Source organism: Apodemus sylvaticus, chromosome 18 (assembly GCF_947179515.1).
Source record: "Apodemus sylvaticus chromosome 18, mApoSyl1.1, whole genome shotgun sequence".
Taxonomy (NCBI): Eukaryota; Metazoa; Chordata; class Mammalia; order Rodentia; family Muridae; genus Apodemus; species Apodemus sylvaticus.
The window spans coordinates 7,344,953-7,366,495 of NC_067489.1; the positions used below are offsets into that span (position 1 = coordinate 7,344,953).

The 21,543-nt window shown below is 47.3% G+C and overlaps 1 protein-coding gene across 1 annotated transcript; it reads right to left on the reverse strand.

Annotated features, from left to right (window-relative positions):
- Positions 1-1,005: 1,005 nt before the first annotated feature.
- Positions 1,006-20,686, reverse strand: LOC127668636 (sperm acrosome-associated protein 7-like). Its single transcript, XM_052162317.1, has 6 exons — positions 20,593-20,686; positions 10,503-10,565; positions 7,995-8,096; positions 7,073-7,156; positions 1,720-1,800; positions 1,006-1,082 (listed from the first exon to the last, which is right to left on the reverse strand). Exons 1-6 carry the CDS (start codon positions 20,684-20,686, stop codon positions 1,006-1,008), a joined length of 501 nt encoding a protein of 166 aa, XP_052018277.1.
- Positions 20,687-21,543: the final 857 nt, after the last annotated feature.

Genomic DNA, 21,543 nt, shown 5'->3' on the forward strand with positions numbered 1-21,543 from the left:
TGAGCAACTACTAGATCCTTGGACTTCCCATCCACAACTGTTCATTGTTGGTTTAGTTGGACTGCAGACTGTAAGTCATCACAATAAATTCCCTCAGTGCAGAGAGACATTCCATAAAACTCCAGAGAACCCTGACTAATACACTGGTTATCCAGGCCGTGTCTGGCTGGCATGGGCCGGCTCCCTCTCATGACACTGGCCTCAAGTTAGGCCAGTCATTGGTTGGCCATTCCCACAAAATTCTGTGCCGCCACTGGTTCAGCACATCTTACAGGCAGAACGGAAGCCTGGCCTGGTGTCTTAGGGTTTCTATTGGTGTGATGAGACACCATGCCCGAAAAGCAAGTTGGGGAGGAAAGGGTTTAACTCGGGCTTACTCTTTCATAGCACTACTGTTCATCATTGAAAGAAGTCAGGACAGGAACTCAAAAACAGGGCAGGAACCTGGAGGCAGGAGCTGATGCAGAGGCTGCTTACTGGTTTGTTCCTCATGGCCTGCTCAGCCTGCTTTCTTATAGAACCCAGGACCTCCAGCCCAGGGATGGCACCACCCACAATGGACCCTCCCACCCTTGATCACTAATTGAGAAAATGCCTTACAAGCTCATCCAATGGAAGCATTCTTCTCCATTGAGGTTCTCTCTTGGATAACTCTAGCTTGTGTGTCAAGCTGACATAAGACCCCTGGTTACAGAAGATGGATGGTTCAGGCTCTGTATCTTTCATTACTGTGAGTCCTAGTACAATACTAGGAGTTATCACTGCACTAGGGTTCCACCCCTCCCCATGACTTCCGATTCCAGTTGTCTCTTCCCATTTTGAAAAATAATACAAAATATTAAAGAAATAAAACAGCTGTATCTGATAACTTAATATTTAAATATGCTAATTTTATTTAGTGCTCATTGAGTACAGTTCTCCTTCACACAGGTGGGTGGTGGCTGCTTCCACTCTCCTCTGTCCCCATGTGTGGCAGTGGCTTGCCCCTCTTGCCAGTCCTGGTACTTAGGGCTGGATTAGTTTCTCCAGGAGTTGTCTGGTTCTACTTTTCTGGAACTTCCGTTTTTTCTTAAGCGTAGTTTCTGTTAGGGGAGAGATTTTCTTAAGTAATGATTACTATACCGTGACTGTCACCACAGTCTGTGTCAGACCCTTGTCACATATTAGTGGCATTGACTCCTCTCTGTTCTGGTTGGGATTCAGGAGGCATGTGTGATCCACCAGTGCCTTCTTCAGGTTACATCAGGTGCAAACAGGTGGACAGTCATGGCTGGAAATCATGGAGGCAGAGCTGGAGGCATCATGGAGGACTGCGTTCACAGCCAGGAAGCAGAGAGACACCATTGCTGGTGCTAGCTCACTTTCTCATTTTTATTTTTGTTTTGTTTTCGAGACAGGGTTTCTCTGTATAGCCCTGGCTGTCCTGGAACTCACTCTGTAGACCAGGCTGGCCTCAAACTCAGAAATCCACCTGCCTCTGCCTCCCAAGTGCTGGGATTAAAGGCGTGCGCCATCACCGTCCAGCAACTTTCTCATTTTTAAACACTGTGTGTGTGACTTGGGTTTTCATTTATCCCCTTTCAGCGTGTGGGTCCCAGGGGTGGGAGTCAGGCCTCCAGCCTTGGCAGCATGCGCCGTTACCTGCTGAGTCTCATTAGCCTCTCTGCTTGCCCGGTCCAGGACCTGAGCCCATGGGAGGATGCCGTAGCTTTTGCTTACCAATAGCTCTTCGAATCTTGTCAATCATTTTCTCCAGAGCTTCAAGGCTTCTTAGCTGAAAAAGTGTTTCCTTCTGCGTGTCTGTGGGAAAGTTAAGGACAATGAATAGATACCACAAATACTGTTTAACTGTGAGCTTTTTGAAACCAGGCCATGTGGGTCTCGGAGTGAGCATATGAGTGAGCATATGTTCTGTGTTCATGTCTGTCTGTGGCCTGATGCTCTGTGGCTGCCAGGAGTGCAGTGAGCTTAGTCAGTTCAAATACATGAAGAACAAGAAATTCAAATAGCTATGCCAAATTTTAATTCACCATAAAACATTCACCATAAAGCAAATGATGCTGGAGGGCCAGATGGGATGTTTCAGATTCTTGGAGGCAGGAAAATTCTCATAAACCCAAAGCGAAAGCCATTCCACAGAGGAACAGGTCAGTGTTCTTTGAGGTCATCAGAGACATGGTGTACAAGGAATCAGCCATGCTGGGGACACCGAGGCAGTGGACTGATGGAGTCCTGATGGGCTCTGGAGCCAGAAACACAGTAGAGAGGTGGAGATGTTTGCATAGGCTGTGTGGGTGAGAACTGAGGTTCCCAGGAGGAAACTGCCTTGCATGGAACCCTCTGCAAGGCTGATTGTCAGGACTGCAGTGACCCTGGAGCCGTTAGAATGTCATCCAATAACAGTGTGAGTAGGTAGCCTTTAGCCATTCCGTCCCACCACTGTGTCTGACCTAACTTCCTTGGCATGTATAAACAGTCCCTTAGCTTTTGCCAGTCTGAAAGCTAAGGAAGTCATCAGCTCGTATCTGAGGCCTATAGAGATTTCTTCCTGGGCTGTAACTGCCTGCCTTGTTTGTTTTTTTGTTTGTTTTTTGTTTTTTTCAATGTGTTTTTATAGCATCTTGACTTACAACTTACTTTGTTTCATTCCTATAAAAACGTAGTGAAACTGTGGCCATGTCTGAACCTGGAATTTGGAATAACCCGAATCTATGTTCCCCGGGGTTTGGACACTCATATTTGGCTCCAGAATAAGTTCTCCTATACCCTGTGAACTGAGAAATTTGGAATAACCCGAATCTATGTTCCCCGGGGTTTGGACACTCATATTTGGCTCCAGAATCAACTATCTCCTGTGAGCCGAGAGCTGGGATTTTGTCGCCGTGTCTTTGTTTCTGCTGTTGCTAATGTGCTTGCTCATAGGTCATCTAAGAGCTTTCATGAATGTGAGTGCCCCACCCTGATTACCACCATTGACCTTGGAAGTGCTGGGAAATACACATTTGTGTGTGACACTTGTGAAGTTTTTTTTGTTAGCTTAAAATAATGTCACAATGGGGCTATTTTAAGTGCCTCCCTTTCTTTTTTTAACCTGTCCCCCTTTTTTCTGATTTTTTTTTCTGATTTCTAGGTTCCTTCCTGATCCTTGTTTCCTAGGCAACACCTACAAACATATGACCATACAACAGCACACTTGTAGCAGGCAGGCCAGACCTCTGCTCTTCCTCAACAGCACTCGGCAAGCATGCATCCTTGTTTATGTGGGTCGTCTTAGCCTGTGGTGGGTACCACAGGGTGTTCTGAAGCCTCCTTCCTGCTTTCTCCACAGCTTCAAGGTCCCATCTCTGACAGGAGAGTGCCAAGAGCTTCTCATCCCCTTCCCAAAGAGAGACCCACTGCAGTGTTCTGAGCCTCAGAGACACTGTTGTGCGCGCGTGCGTGCGTGCGTGCGTGCGTGTGTGTGTGTGTGTGTGTGTGTGTGTGTGTGTGTAGCAGGGAGGAGGAACAGGTTAGCCCATGGGTCACCTACCTCTTGTTTTCCTCTGGGCCTTCTGTCACAAAGCCAAAAGCCATAGGTGCTCTCTGCCACTCATAATCACTGCAGTAGACAGTCATGGGACTGGTTCCCCGCCTGCCCTACCTTCAGCCGGAGCATAGAGCATCAACATCACCACTGGACATCACTGAAGCTGGGCGGGAAAACGTGCCTCCTCTAGCAGGCTGGCACACGCTCACCACAGCATGCACTGTTCTGGCTGTGTGATGCACGGCCAGAAAAGTCCACATGAAGATCAAGCTGACACTAGGAACTGTGTGGTCCAGCTGAGGCTGATGTCAGGGTTTCAAGACCTACATCTGTCTCTGTTCTTCCTGTCCTCAGCTCTGGGCAGAGGGCACAGCGTCACTTGCAAAAATGAGGAAATACTAGTGGATGTGCCTCTGCTGTGTGCTAGATACCTACAAGTATAGCCATCTTTGACCCCTCCCCTGCGAGCATGTGTGGGGAAAGGTGGGTGCTTCTTCTCAGCACAGTGCACACCTGCTGCATCCGCGGCAGCTCTGAGCAGGACATACAGCTTTGCTCTATCGCCCAGACACCAAGGGGCCACAGCCATCCACACAAAGGGCGCAGCTAGCAGGCTGGCCTGGCCCGCTTGCCTGTTCCAGAGTCTGGGAGCTCAGGGCCTCCAGGCGCGCTAGTACTTACAGCCTTGTTCACCCGCTTGACTGTGTCTTTTCCCAGAACTCTCCTTTCCCAGGGAGGGGATCCGACAGAGGGCCCGTGGGCCGAAGCTGAAGGTGGCCTGCTGCAGTTTGCTTTGATACAGACTCGCACCGGATTCCTAAACTTGGACTTTGTGTGTAGTCTGTGATGTGATCATGGAGAAGTAGTGCCTGGCCACAACCCATTTCCCTGTGCCCTAGGGACCCGAAGTCGGGACTGATCAGGAAGAGGAGCCTGGAGAAATGGCTCAGTGGGTAACAGCACTGACTCCTCTTCTGAAGGTCATGAGTTCAAATCATAGCACCCACTTGGTGGCTCACAACCATCACTTTATCATGGTGGCATCATAAAGAGATCTGATGCCCTCTTCTGGTGTGTCTGAAGACAGCTATAGTGTACTTACATTAAATAATCAAACAAATCTTTAAAAAAAAAGGAAAAGGAGCAAAAACTCAGGATGCAGGATTCACATCCATCAGAATGAACTTTGTGCCGCAGGAATGCACCTTGACAAGATAGAGCAGCAGTGCAGTTCTTGTCAGATCTCCAGGTCAAAGCAACCTGTGTAACCCTTTGCTACAAAGCCTGTGAGGTGCTGCTGTTGTCTGAAGCCAGCCATCACTCCTGAAGGTGTACTTACTTCATGTGCGTGCGTGCGTGTGTGTGTGTGTGTGTGTGTGTGTGCGCGCGCGCGCGAGTGTGTGTGTCTGTGAGAGAGAGAGAGAGAGAGAGAGAGAGAGATATGCATGCAGAAGAAGGCATTACTCTAGCTGTGAGTTGCTTGATGTGGGTTTTGGGAAGAGAACTTGGGTCCTCAGGCAGCAATTGCTCTCAATGGCTGCGCCATTTCTCCAGTTCTGTGTGTGAGATGTTTGCTAATTAAACCTCCTCCCAGTTTATATGTTGTTGATCCGAATCCTTTTTCTGAGTGTGGAGAAAATGGATGGAGGTCTGCCTGCCTTCGCTCTCCCAGACCCACCTAGCCTTCATCACTGGCAGCATCGGTTGGCAACAGATCCCCAGCAGGGACTCTGCCCGGACTGCTGCTGTTGGGAGCCGGCCTTCTTTTCTTTCATGCTGGCTAGCTAGTTCAGGTTCTGCCTAGGGCTCTACACCATGCAGCTCCTAGGCCCTGCTTCCCACCTTCTTTTTCTGGATTCCCTAGTGCCACATTACTAGGGCTGCACACTAGTCTCCGGTGGTCTCCAAGTCTCCTCCTAACCTTGCTGTCCCTTGGTCTCTTCTGTCATGAAGTTATAACTCATGCAGTTTTACTCAGACCCCACAGAAGCTGGTCTTTGCTTGGTGGTTAGTAATCACACAATTTCAGTGTAGGATTCAGCTGTACTAATGGTGCTAATGGATGCTGTGTGCCCAGGGGCCAGAATAAGTCTCTTATCAGGTCCCAGCAGCTCAGGGACGACTTGAGGGAGAGGGAATTCATGAGGTGGCCTGGGCAAGCACGTTGTCCCATGGGGTGTAGTGCCAGGGTGGTGCCTCAGGATCGCCTCTCCCTTCTGAATTGTCGCCTCAGCTCTCGTCACCTCTGAGGCTATTCTCTGTCTCTTAGTATGCTTTTGCCTGTCACTTTGTATAGGGAAGTCTCTTCAATAGGATTTACCTGCACTCTCTCTGACTCTCGGCAGCTACCAGAAGGGTTCTTACCTATTGCTCTAGAACCATCATCAGCAATGTCATCAAACCGACGAGTGGGTCAACCTCAGAGGTGTTAGGATAGTCATTTTAAATAGAACTATACTCTGTTTATGCCATGGATTTGTCATTTTGGCTCACTCCCAGCTTCAGCAGCTGGAGAAGCCATGCAGGATTGAAATGTAGGTTCCCAGGGCCATACAGCACCACCATATTAATATATTATTCCCTCTCCTATACCTGCAGCCACAGTCTGGTCCCACATGGGGTCACTCTGCAGACATTGGACTTGTACATCCTTTGCTACACGTATACTTTGTTATATCTACTCTTTGGAGCAAATTGCTGCGTCTCCTGTCCATGTCAGTGGTAGGAAACTCATGACAGAAGGAGGCTTTCTCCCAATTCCTGCCTGCCCCAAGGGGCACTCTAGCTGCCTGGGTCATACTAGTCTAGTCTAGTCTAGTCTAGTTTAGTCTAATCTAGTCTAGTCAGACTCAGATGTCTGGGAGAGGACTCAGCTTGTGTTCCCTCCTGGTAACTGCCCACTCCACAAGAAGACATTTCTTCTGGGCTACCCAGTTCTGGATTATGCAGAGGCAGGCCTAGGACAGGTCTTGGGAGCTGTGGGATGCTGAGCTCATCCTAAGGCTTGGGACATAGTAGGAAACCTACCTAACCAGGTGAAGCAGCCACAGGCTCCAGCAGAAGGATCTCTGCCCTGCTCCAAGTAGAACTGTCCCTCTGCACCTGGCTGGCTGAGGCTCCCCAGTTAGGCTCTGTGGTGGCCTGAATAGGAATGGCCTTCATAGACTCATGTGTTAGAATGCTTGGTCCATAGGGACTGGCACTCTTGGGAGGTGTGGCTTTGTTGGAGGAAGTGTGTCATTGTGCGGACAGGCTTTGAGGTCTGCTATGCGCAAGCTCTTCTCAGTATGGAAGACAGCCTCCTTCTGCTGCCTTCAGATTGAGATGTAGAACTCTCAGCTCCTCCTCCAGCACCATGTCAGTCTACATGCCGCCATACTTTCCACGATGATGATAAAGGACTGAACCCCTGAAACTGTAAGCCAGCCCCCCAGTTAAATGTTTTACTTTATAAGTGTTACCTTGTTCATGGTGTCTTTTCACAGCAATGAAAACCCTAAGAGAGAGGTTCTGCATCCAGGAAGGGGATTGTGGGATTATATTTACCGTCAAAGGAAAGGCTATGCGTGGTCCCAGAAGATGATTGCTTCTGATGTCTCTTAGAAGCTGTGGATTCTTTCATGTGGACTTCTTTGAGAAAAAAAACATTGAAAGAAACAGGGAAGGGTTTTCCTATTACATGTTTGTAAACATTTTTAGCCCAAATCCTATTTTTCAACACTGGGCTGAAAGGATGTGGGCACAGGGCTTAAATTCTAGTTGAAATCGTGTGCTGGAAAGTTAAATCTTTAAATAGTCAGGTGTCATCCAACTACCTTGAACCTGATGGTTTGGGACTAGAAAGCTACAGGGTGATCAAACCTTATGATCTAGTCACATCTGCGCAAAAAATCTCCTAGGAAGTGTTGAGCCCTCCTGCCCCTGAGTGCATTTCCCCAAGATCCTCCCCTTGCCACTGTCTGTCACACCCTCCATGCTCTGTGCTGTCCCATCTGCTTGCACAGTCTCTCAGTATAGAGCTGTGCTTTGCAAAGTATGTGCTTTGCCTCTGGCCCCTGTTGTCCTTAGCTTTAGGCACATTATATGCTGGACCTTGACCACATGGTATAACAGGAACTTCCCTTAGAAGACATAGGCGAACACAAGCAGATGGTACGTGTTAATAGTGATCTGGCTCATTCTGTGTTCCTGCAGTGAATGAACCCTATTCTTATCCTGGGCCTAAGAACATGTATGAATAGAACTCAGAGATCATCACCCCAGAGGGAAGCCAGCCTCTTCTGCCTTGGAGGTGACTTCCTCCATCTCAGGAAGGCGACAGTGGCCTCGGACCTTGGCTTTTCTGTGTGTCCACTTGCTCCTGCCCAAATAGGGCTAGATCTACTGAGTGCTCATGAAATAGGGTCCTGTATTCAACACTACAGGTCTGAAGAGACTTGGCAATTGAGGGGTGAAAGGCTATACTTGCTTTTTTCCTTTGTTGTTTTTTGTTGTGAAGTTGTTGATGGGCTTTGATTTTCAAAATACGGTGCTTTCCCTGGCTCCAGAATCTCCCGGACTAGAATTTCATCTTGGAAAAAGCACATAAAAACATGGTGTAGAGCCAATGATGTAGGGTCGATGTTCGGTGAAGAATTTGAACTTCAGGTAGCCTGTCAATACTGTGATTAGAAAACTCAAGTAACTTGTGGACAGTGGCATTACTCTGGGTAATTTACTCTGGATGCTGTCCACACTGCTGCCTCCCTAGTTCCAGAAGATTAGGATCATTGGAGTATCCTCTGGGCACCCTGGTAATCCAGATGTTGAAGGTCCCTTGATGCCCATGTCTTAGAAGGCTCGATTCCTCAGTGGTGCTATGGGGTGGGGGTGGGGGGCTCTATAAGAGACGGGGTCTAGTGGGAGGCCTTACGTCATTGGGGGTAGCTACAAGGGAGGTGGTGGGATCCTGGTCCCTTTCTCTCTTGCTTCTTGGCCATGAAGTAAATATTTTATACTACCACACACTCACATCATGACATGTGACCAGTTGCTCAAAGCAACATAGCCAACCAAACAAGGACTGGAAACTCCAAAACTGATCCCAGATAAACCTTCGATCTTTATACGTGGCATTTTGTCATAGTGAGGAAAATCTACCACACCCTTCAAAGTCACAATTCCAAATCCTAGCTCCAGCCCTGATCATGATCCACCTTCCTGTCCATTATCATTCTGTCCTGACTCTGCCCTAAGGTACTGGCAGAACAATTTTTCTTATTTTTTAAACACATTCAGCTTTTCTTTTGAGACACTGTATAGTGTCTGCATAGTTTAACTCTGGATAGCCTGGAACTCACTAGATAGCCCGGTTTTGCCTTGATCTCAGAGATCTGCCTGTGCCTGCCACCAAGTGCTGGGATTAAAGGCGTGCACATGCCACCATATCCAGACAGTCTTTCTTCTTTTATTTCCTTTCCCCAGAAGTCTCTTACGTGAGTCCTGGACTTTGTAGCCAATCAATTCCAGCTCTCATTCTGGCTTTCTTCTCGCTCATATTTGAGTAAGGATGAATGTCTTTGTGTCTCTAACCCTCAGTGTACCTTCTATAAAATGGGGTGCTTGTGTGTGAGGCCTAGGGCACCCCACACTGTGTGGGTGTCATAGTGGGAGCTAAATAAGCAACAGCTGGAAATTGCCCCTTCTCTGTAGCACGATGGCCATCCTGGGACAGGGCTCAGAAGCTACCTCAAGCTTGTGTGTGACCTGCTCATCTCGGTGTCAGAAGATGAGGCCACCTGCATGGTGGGAAGTAGGTCCTGCTGTATGTGACACAGTAGGAGCTTAGGAGGGTAGATGGGGTAGCACAGGTGAACTGGGAAACATCCATTCACTCATTCATGTGATCAGCCATCAATCATGCTGTCCACAAGGATTCCCCAGCCCAGACTCAGAAACAAGCAGACCTGACCTTCCTGGAAGAAGACCCTTATGGGAAGGGCCTCTGTCACCTACATTCCCATCACAACCTCCCTGAAGAGACTCAGCTGTGAGAGCAGCTCAACCCTGCCCTCCCTTAGTCTACTCCTGACCCCATTTGACTGGTGATCACGGGCAGACAAATGCCCCAGGGTCTTAAGCTGCAAGTCAGACTCTGCTCAGGAAGCTCCTGCAGGCCTTACTTTACCAAGTGTAAAGTGAGGGTGGCACTGGGTAGCGAGCACAGTTCACAGGACAGACCTGGGGACATGGGGCACAGAAGGTAATAGCTGGTCTGGACAGAATTGGCCCCTGGGGGGATGTACACAATGGACTTTGTAGATTTGATGCTAAAGACCGACTACCACATCAGTCACTTGACACTGCTTACATGCTGGTGTGCTGCCAGGTGATTTGGAATATGGCTACCAGAGAACTTAGCCTTAAAATCTGCAGTTTGCACTCTGCCTCTGAGGGACAGTGTGGGTCAGACCAATGGGCCTAATCCTGTTGTGCTCTGAGCCCTTACCAGAGTTTTGTTGGAAACCCTAAGGTGAGGCCACAAAGGCTGAAACCCTGGGGAGAGCCAGGTCCTCGCCCCTAGGGCCTGTCCTGCCTGCTCCCGAGGCTGAGGAGCTTCTCCTTGGCCTCAGGCCTCTCACTTGAACAAGGACTGAGTCAGTGTGTCCAGCTAAATGCGGATTCTGATGTGAAAGGCGCGAGCAGAGCTTGATGCAGGGTGTTTGAAACAAGTCTCTGAGTGACAGACGTACTAGAGGTCTCTGGACACCACACTGAGAGGCAAAGCTCCAGGTATGATTTGGCTCTGATGGTTATTTTATGACTTCAGGAATTTAGTCAGCACTAAAGCTGTGTGCCGGAAGAATGAGGTTCTGACCTCAAACCAAATTAGTTCCTACAAGTGCCTGTGGCTGACACCTGACTGTCTGGAAAGGGCTTGGGGAGTGCCACCCCCTCCCTCACCGCAGACCAGGCGCTCCGTCTGGAGAGTCCTTACCAAACACTGTAGCTATATCATCATCCAGAGTTTCTAAGTTTGGCCATTGCTTATCACTTGAACCTGATAGGAAGACAAAACAAAATAAAAACACAATCCTATAGTCTCACAGCATTGATTGATTTTCACCCACCGTGATTTTCACCCACCGCTCTGTAAACAGATAGTTGTGAGAGACAGCCCAAGTCTGCTCTACAGAGAGGACCCAGCGAGGGGTGCCGCTCCTTCCCCTGGGTGATGAGGGAAGCCATCTGGGACTTGAACTTCTCATATGGAAGATGGGAAAGGCACTACCCATGGAGCAGCTGTGTCTGTGGAAACCAGGATTTCCCCTGACACCCTGAGTAGAGTAGAACCTGCCTTCCTGGTCTCTGGAGTCACCCTCGGGGATGGTAAGACAGGGTCCGTGCTCAGGGAAAACCCAGCTCTATCATGGGGACAAAAGAAGGAAGAGGGCCACATGCTTTGTTTGTAGGAAGCTTCCATTTGCCTCCTGCATGGCTGGTGACACTGAGGCTTCCCATGTCACCCAAATACTTGTTTGTTCTGTGTGAAGACACTTCAGATGTGTTTTTCTCTGAGAGCCTTGGGTGGCCCTGCACGTTCACTTGTGATACCTGAGCGTCTGTGGGGTGGACCAGAGACTGGTCATCTCATTCCTCCAGCATGAACAGAGAGAGCCCTCCAGGGTGATCTGTCTGAAGGTATGAAGTAGAGTCTTGGGCTGGAGAGATGACTTAGTGGTTAAGAGCACCATCTGCTTTACCAGAGGTCCTGAGTTCAATTCCCAGCAACTACATGGTGATTCACAACCATCTGTAATGAGATCTGATGCCCTCTTCTGGTGTGTTTGAAGACAGTGACAGTGTACTCACATATATAAAATAAATAAATCTTGAAGAAGAAGGAGGAGGAGGAGCAGGAGGAGGAGGAGGAAGAGGAGGAGGAGGAGCAGGAGCAGGAGGAGGAGGAGGAGGAGCAGGAGGAGGAGAAGGAGAAGGAGAAGGAGAAGGAGAAGGAGAAGAAGAAGAAGAAGAAGAAGAAGAAGAAGAAGAAGAAGAAGAAGAAGAAGAAGGAGTCTTGAGTGGGCTCAAGGGTTCTGGATGGCTGTTGTCTCCAGGGTCCAGGGCTCTTATCTGTGATGTATGGGGTTTAGCTATATCTGGACACCATGGGAATTCTGAGGACCGTTTTTTTCTCTGTAGCATCCACCACTACCCCCTCCTTCTGATGTGACCTCTCCTTATGAGGAGCTGTGGGGTCTCTCAATCTGGTACATCTCTTAGTTTGAGCTCAAGGATGGCCTCTTCTCCTGGGACCCCCAAGATGGCAAGCAGGGCCACCACACCTTCCCTTCTGAGGCACAGAGCTCTGTCTGGGAGAACTAAAGTTGCAGCTAAACCCATGACAAAGCTGTTCTCCAAGGCTCTAATGATGGACAATCTGCATTCCAATGTGCTCATCTGCACGGCTCAGAACAATGGGAAATATGTAAGGAGGTCTGTGCCGGTGATGACAATTGCTTCTCAGTGTGCTGACCTTGGTAAACCAAACACACAGTACAGTTTCCCTTCGCGTGAGACATTAATGGATCTTTACAAATAGGTACAGCTGCGCAGCGCCAGCACTTTGTTAAAAATATTCTTTTCATCCCGCGTCTGTCCCGTAATCACAATGGGAGCATTGTGCAAGTCAGCCGCGTGCACATGCGTGGTGTGTATGCTTGTGTCGCCTGTGACTGTTCATTTGCATTGTCAAGTGTAGCTGCTTCACTGTACTTTTCCTGTTGCCACCTCCTCGGGCGAGTCACAGATTCCAGATAACGCACACCCGCAAGGTCAGGACACTTCTATGTCCTCAGTGACCACATCAGCACATTCTGGCTTCAGGAAGTTGACTGTTGCGTTTTGAGTTCACTCCGGTTAATTGAGTGAAAATCACAAGGCTCACATCAACTGCTATCCTAAGTGGACAGCATCTCCCCATAAGGAAACCACACATACCTGTAGTCACAGCTTTCCCCCTGGCAAGCAGTAGGAGCACCCCAGGATGGGGTGAAGATAGCTGGGTTATTTCTCTCAGGGCAGTGGGAAAGCTCTTTTCATTGTCCCCTCAAGCTGAGGAAGAGTTTGGGGGGAGTCACAAAGGACGATGGCCAAATCTCAAGCTGATGATGATCTTGGAGGTCATGTAAGGCTATGGCCAAATCTCAAGCTAGGGAGACCTTGAGAGTCATACATGGTACAGCCAGACCTCTTATAGGGTTTGTTTTCCTTCCTTCCTTCCTTCCTTCCTTCGTTCCTTCCTTCCTTCCTTCCTTCCTTCTTTTCTTTTCTCTTTCCTTTCCTTTCCTTTTTCCTTTCCTTTCCTTTCCCTTTTCCCTTTTCCCTTTTCCCTTTTCCCTTTTCCCTTTTTCCTTTTTCCTTTTCCTTTTCCCTTTTCCCTTTTCCCTTTTCCTTTTCCCTTTTTCCCTTTTTCCCTTTTTCCCTTTTTCCCTTTTTCCCTTTTTCCCTTTTTCCCTTTTTCCCTTTTCCCTTTTTCCCCTTTTCCCCTTTTCCCCTTTTCCCCCTTTTCCCCCTTTTCCCCCTTTCCCCCTTTCCCCCTTTTCCCTCTTTTCCCCTTTTCCCCTTTTCCCCTTTTCCTTTCCTTTTCTTTTCTTTTCTTTTCTCTTTTCTTTTCGAGACAGGTTTCTCTTGCTATCCTGGAACTGAAACTCAGAGATCTGCCTGTCTCTGCCTCTGTAGTGCAGGGATTAAAAGTGTGTGCTACTAAGCCCAGGCTAGCCCTTGTGGTGACCATGCTCAAACTGATAAAGATCCTGAGGGTAACACAGGGATTCAGTGAGATTTCAAGCTAGAGAAGATGGTGAATGCATCCTAGTTTTGACCAGGTCTTAGGAGAAATTGACTAGAAATCATTGAGAGCAAACCCTAACCAAGCTAGTCAAGGAATTTTCAGGCCTAGTCAAGAGTTGTGCACAGGGGTGACAGGTGAGACTGTCAGAAACACTTGTGAGGACAAGCATCCTGTACCAATTCTGGATCCTTCTGACTCCCTCCAACATACAACGCTTTGCTATCTAAATGACCCATATCATATTCCTTTAGAAAAAGGAAGACCAGCCATGGTCATACAGGGATGGATTCTTTAACTTACAGAATAGGAAAAAGAAACGCCCCAGTCAACATAACCCAAGTATGTGTAATCATAGAGGGCGGAGTGTCCACGCCTACACAATCACGTCATAGCAGTAGCAGGAACTGACAACACAGAGACTCTGAACCCGAACCTGTAAAGACCTCAGTGTAGGTAGACCTCATGTCCTGCTAGCTCATACACTGTAGGAGAGACGGGAGGAGAAACCACCACACGTGGGGTACACCATGCCTTCTGCTGACGGCATTATACTTTTCTGAACGACTAGAGTGACAGCAGTCTTGTGAGCCTAACCAAAAAGAAAATATGGACTGTGTCAAAGCCCATCCATCATAGCCAAAGCCACACTGGAATGTAACCATGAGGTTCCATAGGTTCACGGGAGAGGCATCTAAGAAACCAAGATTCCAAACTACACCAAGAGCAGACTGCTCAGCGTGGTCACATTCACAAGATTAAGCTAGTTAAAATTTCAGCCTGGATAGTGAAGCCCTGTGTCCCACAGTAAATGGCTGCTGAGAGATGGGAAGTCACTCTTTTGAGGGTGTGGCCACTGGTAGATTGCTCGTGCCTAGCAGGTCACTACAGACTCCTGTGTTTAAGCAACAGCAAGTGGAGTTGGAATTAATTGTCGGGGTACAGGTGGGGTGGGAAGGAGGTTGTGATGGAAGAACATGGTCCGTACATGCTGGAAAATATGTATGGAACTTTGAAAGAATATAGAATATTATTAAAAAAAGGAGTAGTCTCACTGAGAAGGTCCATGTATATCAGTGTGACAAATATCCGTCACAACAGGTGCACAGATGTCAACACAGGAACACAAGATACTTGAGAACCCAGGGTGACATGACTCCTCTAAATCTCCTGACTCTCCTGTGACCAGCTCTAAAGATATCTAGATGATGAAATGACAAAGAATGATTTCTAAAATGAGCTTAAACTCAAAGGGGCTGAAATTAGTAGCTGACAGAAGACAATGTTGGATGGAAGAGTATTCCAGCAAGCAGATGGAGATTCTAAGAAAGAAACAGATTGGACACTTGGGAAAGAAACACCCAGAAAATCATACAAGAACATGGTAGAAAAATGTCACAAAATACACTAGACCAAGCAAAAGAGACTCTCAGGGGCTCAAAGCCAAGGCGGATGGGTAATCGCACTAAGAAATCTAATGAAGAAAAAAAAAGGCAGAATAAACAGAACACAAAACAGCAGTTAAGCTGGGTGTGGTGGCGCTTGCTGTTGCTCCCAGCACTTCTGAAGCTGAGGTAGGCTGACCTCTGTATGTTAGTGGCCAGCCTGGTCTATATAGCAAGCTGTGGGCCAACCAGGGCTACAAAGTAAGATCCTGTGTCCAAAAAACAAAACAAAAATGTTTTTTTTTTTTTTTTTTTTTTTTTTTTTTTTTTTGAGACAGGGTTTCTCTGTGTAGCCCTGGCTGTCCTGAAACTCACTCTGTAGACCCGGCTGGCCTCGAACTCAGAAATCTGTCTGCCTCTGCCTCCCAGAGTGCTGGGATTATAGGCGTCCGCCACCACCGCCCCGCTAAAACAAAAATGTCTTAGTCACTATTTGATTGCTATGAAGTCACTGACTCTTAAGAGAGCATTAAACGGGGACTTGCTTCTAATTTCAGAGACTATGTCCACTGTCACCATGACTGGGAACATAATGTGATACATAGCAGGCGTGGTGCTGGAGAAGTAGTCAGAGCCACATCCTGATCTGCAGGCATGAGGAAGACCACACAGGCCCCAGCTGAACCTCACACATCACCCCCAGTGACAGTCCCCAACAAGGCCACACTTAATCCTTCACACATAGTGCCACTCTCTGATGACTAAGCAGTTAAACATGAGCCTGTGCGAACCATTCTTATTTTTTTTAAAGATTTATTTATTATGTATACAGTGTTTTGCCTGCATGTATGCCTCCAGGCCAGAAGAGTGCACCAGATCCCATTACAGATGGTTGTGAGCCATCATGTGGTTGCTGGGAATTGAATTCAGGACCTCTGGAAGAACAGATAGTGCTCTTAAACTCTGAGCCATCTCTCCAGCCCCTATGTGAACCACTCTTATTCAGACCACTACTAAAAACAAAAAAGCAGACACCAGCTGGGCAGTGGTGGCACAGGCCTTTAATCCCAGCACTTGGGAGGCAGAGGCAGGCAGATTTCTGCGTTTGAGGCCAGCCTGGTCTACAGGACAGCCAGGGCTATACAGAGAAACCCTATCTTGGGGAGGGGGGGGGAGGGAAGCGAACACCAAAACAAAATCAGTCATTAAAAGATTAAATGAACCCATAATCAAAATAGATGGGAGAAAAGTACAGAGTAAATGATCGACAAGCTATTCAGTTAAAAAAAAAATAACAAAGTCCTCGAGAAAATGTAGACATACAGGCAAAAGTGGCATTTAGAGCCCCAAATAGACTTGATCAAAATTGAACTGTCGACCACCTATTACAGTTAAACCACCACAAGTAAAGAGCAGAGACAATAATGTTGGGGCACAGCTTGAGGGACTGACGGAATTTGGGGATCTCTCCCTTCTCAGCGGAAGTGGCTTGCACCATGCCCTGCGCTCTCAGTAACAACTCAAGGCCTGGTCTCCTGGGTGATTCTCTCAGGTTGAGAGTCAGTGGTGACCAACCATCTCAAAACCTTTCAATAATGACCCTGAACATTAATGGTCTCCATTCTTCAATCAGAAGACACAGACTGGCAGTTTGGATTAAAAAGCAGGATTCATTTATGCTTTGCCTCCAAGAAACATGTCTACCAAAGGCAGATCTGCCCTTAGTATGAAGGGATAGAGAAGGGTACTTCAGGGAACTGGAGGAGGGAATCAGGCAGGGATTGGTCTTCTGATGTCTGACAAAATAGAGTTCAAACCAATGTAAAAGCGATGCACCACTTCTTCCTGACGCAGGGATCAGTGTATGGAGAGAACATTACAATTCTAAACACATGCACAGTGGCCATGGGGCATCCAGCTTCATAAAACAATACTACTCGATTTAAAGACACGGATTGGCCAGGACACCAGTGGTGTCCCTTGTGGGTGAGGGACATTAGCATCCTGCTTTCACTGCATGCTACTTGGTAATAAAAATAAATAGTTGAAGTAAACATAGATCAAATGGATTTGGAAGATACCTACAGAACCTTACATCCGAACTGCAGAATACATATATTCTTCTTAGTAGCCATAGGCCTTTCTGTAAAATCTCATAGCATAGAATATAAAAGAAAATTTAAAAATAAAGAAAAATAATGCATGTGTGTGTGTGGGTTTTTTTGTTTTGTTTTGTTTTGTTTTTCGAAACAGGGTTTCTCTGTGTAGCCCTGGCTGTCCTGGAACTCACTCTGTAGACCAGGCTGGCCTCGAACTCAGAAATCCGCCTGCCTCTGCCTCCCAAGTGCTGGGATTAAAGGCATGAACCACCACCGCCCTGCGAAAAGTAAGTTGTTTACATTAAGTTAGTTGAGATGGGAAGACCTGTCCTGAATATGGATGACCCTGTACTTGGGAATTCGGTCCTGGACTGAATAAAATGGAAAAATCAACATGAGCATTAATATTCATTGCTTCTGCATTCTGACTGTGGATTCTCTGGGACAAGCTGCCCCATGTATGTGCCCACCGCCATGAGGCTGTGCTTTTGAACTATAAGACAAAAAAATTTTCTTTAATTGCTTTCGTCACATCCCTTAGCACAGCAGTGAGCAACTAGTACAGCCATCAAAATAAACGTACAGATTGAATGCTATCCTCATCACAATTCCAAGATCGCTCTTCACAGACACTGGGGAAAAAATCAACCTTAAGATAAATTTGGAAACGGAAAAGACCTCAGATAGGCAAGAAATCTAAGACAAAGAAATAAATCAAGACTGAATGAGGAAATCTGAGGTGTTCCCAGAACCAAATTCAAGGTTTGTCACAGAGCCACAGTGACAAAAACATCCTGGTACTGTCACAAAAACCGACACATAACGGACTAGAATAGAGGGTCCAGACAAACTGATGGGGCTGCAGCTGCCTCAGTCTCTACAAGGCTGTTGAAAATATTAATTGTAGAAAAGACAATATTTTCAACAAATGATGGTAGAGAAACTTGACATCGACATGTAAGTTAAATTTTCATCTCAGCCCTATAGGCTCATGGCTGTCTTCAACTGGTTCAGTGTAAAGACTTGAAATGTTAGAGCAAAAAAGTCAGGCAAGTACTTCAAATTCTAAGCCTAGGCAAGGACTTTCTGATGGAATTATAGAGCTACACAGACAGTCACAGCCAATGAAATGAAGAGATAGCCTACAAGGTAGGAGAGAGTCTTAGCTACACACCTATCTGTAGCCAGTGTTAGTTATGTTGTGGGTTCTTTTTCCCCCACCCTCCTCCACCCTTTCAACCCCCTAACTCTAGATAGAAAAAAAGGATAGAAAGGAATGGGGCGATGTTATCGTTAGACTACTTCCTGCTGATTAGGGATGTTGAGTTACCTGGGGAAAGCTTGATCTTCACTGTAAGGATACATAATTTCTTCTTTCTTTTTTGTACATGATTATTTCATAGACCTTGACCAACAGGAACCAACCAACAACCCTATTCCTGAGGGGCCTAGCTTATTTATACCTTCTGGAGAGTCCCAGAATTCCAAACACAGTCATAGAAACTATCTGCATCTGGCATAATCATGCCTCTGTGTGAGAGCATGAGGCAAATCACACTCAGCTGCTGCAGACGGTCTGAGGCGGCTCCACATCCCATACTTGGCATTAAAATGAAAGCACATTCCTGTTTCTGTGATTTCTTTTCTTTCTTTTTTTATTATTCGATATAATTTATTTACATTTCAAATGATTTCCCCTTTTCTAGCTCCCCACTCCCCGAAAGTCCCGCAAGCCCCCTTCTCTTCCCCTGTCCTCCCACCCGTTTCTGTGATTTCTAAAGATACCAAAATTCTTACTGCACCTGTCAGAGAGCTAATAGCTAGGGTGTGCAGAATTAAAAATTGGATCAAGAAATCGAATATCCCAATAAAGGTAGACAATGAAATGACAGAAAACTCTCAAAATAAGAGGTATGATTATTAAACATGAAAGATGTTTGTCCCCACAAACTATCAGAGAAATGCAAATTAAAAGTACACTGAGATCGCAGTCAGAGTGGCAGCCACTGGGGAAGAAGGCAAGAACCCTGTTCACTGCTGCCAAGAATGTGAACGAGTCCACTCACTGTGGAGTTTAGGACGGAACTTCCTCAAAGAACTCAAACAAGAGCCTCGGAGAAACAGTCCCTGGATGTTTACCCAGAGGACCTCAAATCACAACTGATGGATCTAACTAACGCTGCTGTTTACAATACCCCAGTTATGGAACCAACTTAGAGGGCAGAGGAATGGGTGAGGAAAATATGCAGTTATATACACGATTGAGTCTTCTTCAGCCATAACGAACAACGACATTGTGCCATTTGCAGGAAAGAGATACATCTAGAGATGACCACAGTAAGGAAATGAATCTGATTTATGAAATGTAATCTCAGTGTATGTGTATATGACATGAAGGTAAAACAAGACTTTCCGGGAGAATGAAGGGGGTTAAATGGAAGGCAGGAGTGATTGGAGTGAAAACAGCCCCCATAGGCTCATGTATGCTTGGTCCCCAGTTGGTGGAACTGTTTGGGAAAGATTAGGAAGTGTGGCCTTGTTGGCAGGGCTGTGTCACTGTGGTGGGCTTTGAGGTTTTCAAAAGCCCAGCCATCCCTGGTTAGCTCTCTTTCTGTCTCTTACTTGGGTATAAGGATATAAGCTCTTAGCTACTACTTCAGCATGACTGCCGCCACGCTCCCCGCCACGATGACCATGGACTCTAGCCCCTTGGAACTTAGAGCACCAAATTAGATGCTTTCTTTTACAAGTTGCCTTGGTTATGGTGTTTCTTCAGGGCTGTGGAAAAGCGGAGACAGCAGGGTAGAAAGAAATGGGAAAGAATGTGTTTGGCACATGTTATATGCTTCTACAAAACTGTCTCTGTGTTGTGCGGAATTTGTTATGCGTGATGAATGTGCAGAATGAAAACTTTAGTGAAAAATAACTTTAAAGGTACCACTTAAAAAATTCCCGGGGCTGCGGATGTGACTGTCAGCAGAGCGCCTGCGTGTAATCATGAGAACCTGAGCTTATGCCCTAGCACCCGTGTAAAGTCTGGGCGTGGTGGTGTGAGTCTGTAATCCCAGCACGGCGAGGACAGAGAGGTGGATCCCTGAGCTACCTCCCAGATAGTTTAACCAATCACTGAGCTCTGGGTTCGATTTTTGAGACCCTGTCTCAAAAAAATATAGAGAAGATGACAAAAGATGCCCAGGGATAAAGCAAATCAACTAGCAAGTGTGCACAGTCATCTAAATACAAGAGCATCCACCTATCCTGGGCTCCCGGCACCCATCCTGAGACCCCCCCGCAACCCTCCTTTACTTTTAGGTAAGGTAACTTTCATTTCTGCAAGTCTGCCTAGGCAGGAAGGAGAATGCCTTAGTCCGCGTGTGCTGCTACAATAAAAGACCTGAGGCTGTGTCATTACAAAGCCCATAGATTTTATTCCTCACAGTTAGGCAAGTATGGTTGTCTAGTGAGGGCTGCTCCCTTGCTCCAGAACAGTGCTGCACTGCTGCATGTTCATGGGAGGAAGTGGCCAGGCAAACCGATCGGGTGTTACACACACCTTTTATATGAAGGCCTTAATCCAGGTTACCTGGCAGGGGCCTCATGGCTTAGTTACCGTAAAGATCGAAGCTCTTACTGGCACCATTATTTCAACACCTCGAGCTTAGAAGGGGACCCTTTCAAACAATAGCAGAGGAACACATCGCCTGCCTGATTCATGCCTATGATTTTCTACCTGCCAGTCTCCTGGAACTCTACCTGAAAGCTCTCGGTTCGGCCAGGGCTGCACGTCTTGCCAGCAGCACAGCAGGAAGACAGATAAGAAGGTCCTCGCTCCTCTATTCACTGTCATGTTCCCTCCAGCAGAAGGAGGAGGCCCTTCCCCGGAAGGTCTTCAGATCTCTCGGATACGTGGAATGTCCGAGACCTGTGACATCACCGCCAGGAAGTGATCAGGGTTCCTTTTCCTTGTGAGTAGGTCTGTACTTGTCTGGTCTTCAGAAGGAGAGGCTGATGGGAGTTGACTGCCCCTAAGAACCCGTCCGTGTCTGCCTCAGTCCCTAGACCTTCCAGGTAAGGCACCCGTCAGTACTTTTGACGTGAAGGTCAAAGCCCAGTGCATCTCCTTCCAGGAACAGATGTGCTGAAAGTACATGGAGGACTTGATGGGTCGCAGGGTGTGTGCCAGGACAAGCAGATCCAGGGTCCTTGAAGAACATGGCCCAGGACTCTGCAGTTCTGGGGCCCTGAAGGATGGGGCTCAAGGTCTGAAGACTCCAGGAGCTCACGCCCCTCCCTTTCCTTCCTCCCTTAGCATCTGATTCCAGTTCTGTCCCTGTAAGGTTTCCACAAGGCAGAGCAAATGGCCACATTCTCCATCGTCTTCCTCCAGCTCTTCCTCTTAAGACTATTGGCATTTTCTTCCTCAGTATCATGCAAAATCTCCCTTGTGGTCCTTCGGTTAACTCAGCTGTGCTCCATACTATCTCTGGACAGATTCAGGGCTCCGAGAGGCCATACAGAATGCCTCTAGTTCAGAGCACTAGTGGGTTGACCTTAAGATAGTTTCATACCTAGTGGGCCATGAAGTAATTCTGGATGCAAAGCCAGCAGGACCCGCAGGACCCGGAGGACCCAGTGAGGTGCCCACCAGGGTTCTTGGACCCTTTGCCCTTTATTGCTCTTATGGGGACCTGAAAGCTCTTCCCA

Coding starts and splice junctions, on each gene's coding strand:
- LOC127668636 (XM_052162317.1), bottom strand. CDS start 20,686: ATGACAGTGAATAGAGGAGCGAGGACCTTCTTATCTGTCTTCCTGCTG. Junction 1,801..7,072: donor GCATAGCCTTTCCTTTGACG/GTAAATATAATC, acceptor ACTTTCCCACAG/ACACGCAGAAGGAAACACTT. Junction 1,083..1,719: donor CAAGATTCGAAGAGCTATTG/GTAAGCAAAAGC, acceptor CTCCCCTAACAG/AAACTACGCTTAAGAAAAAA.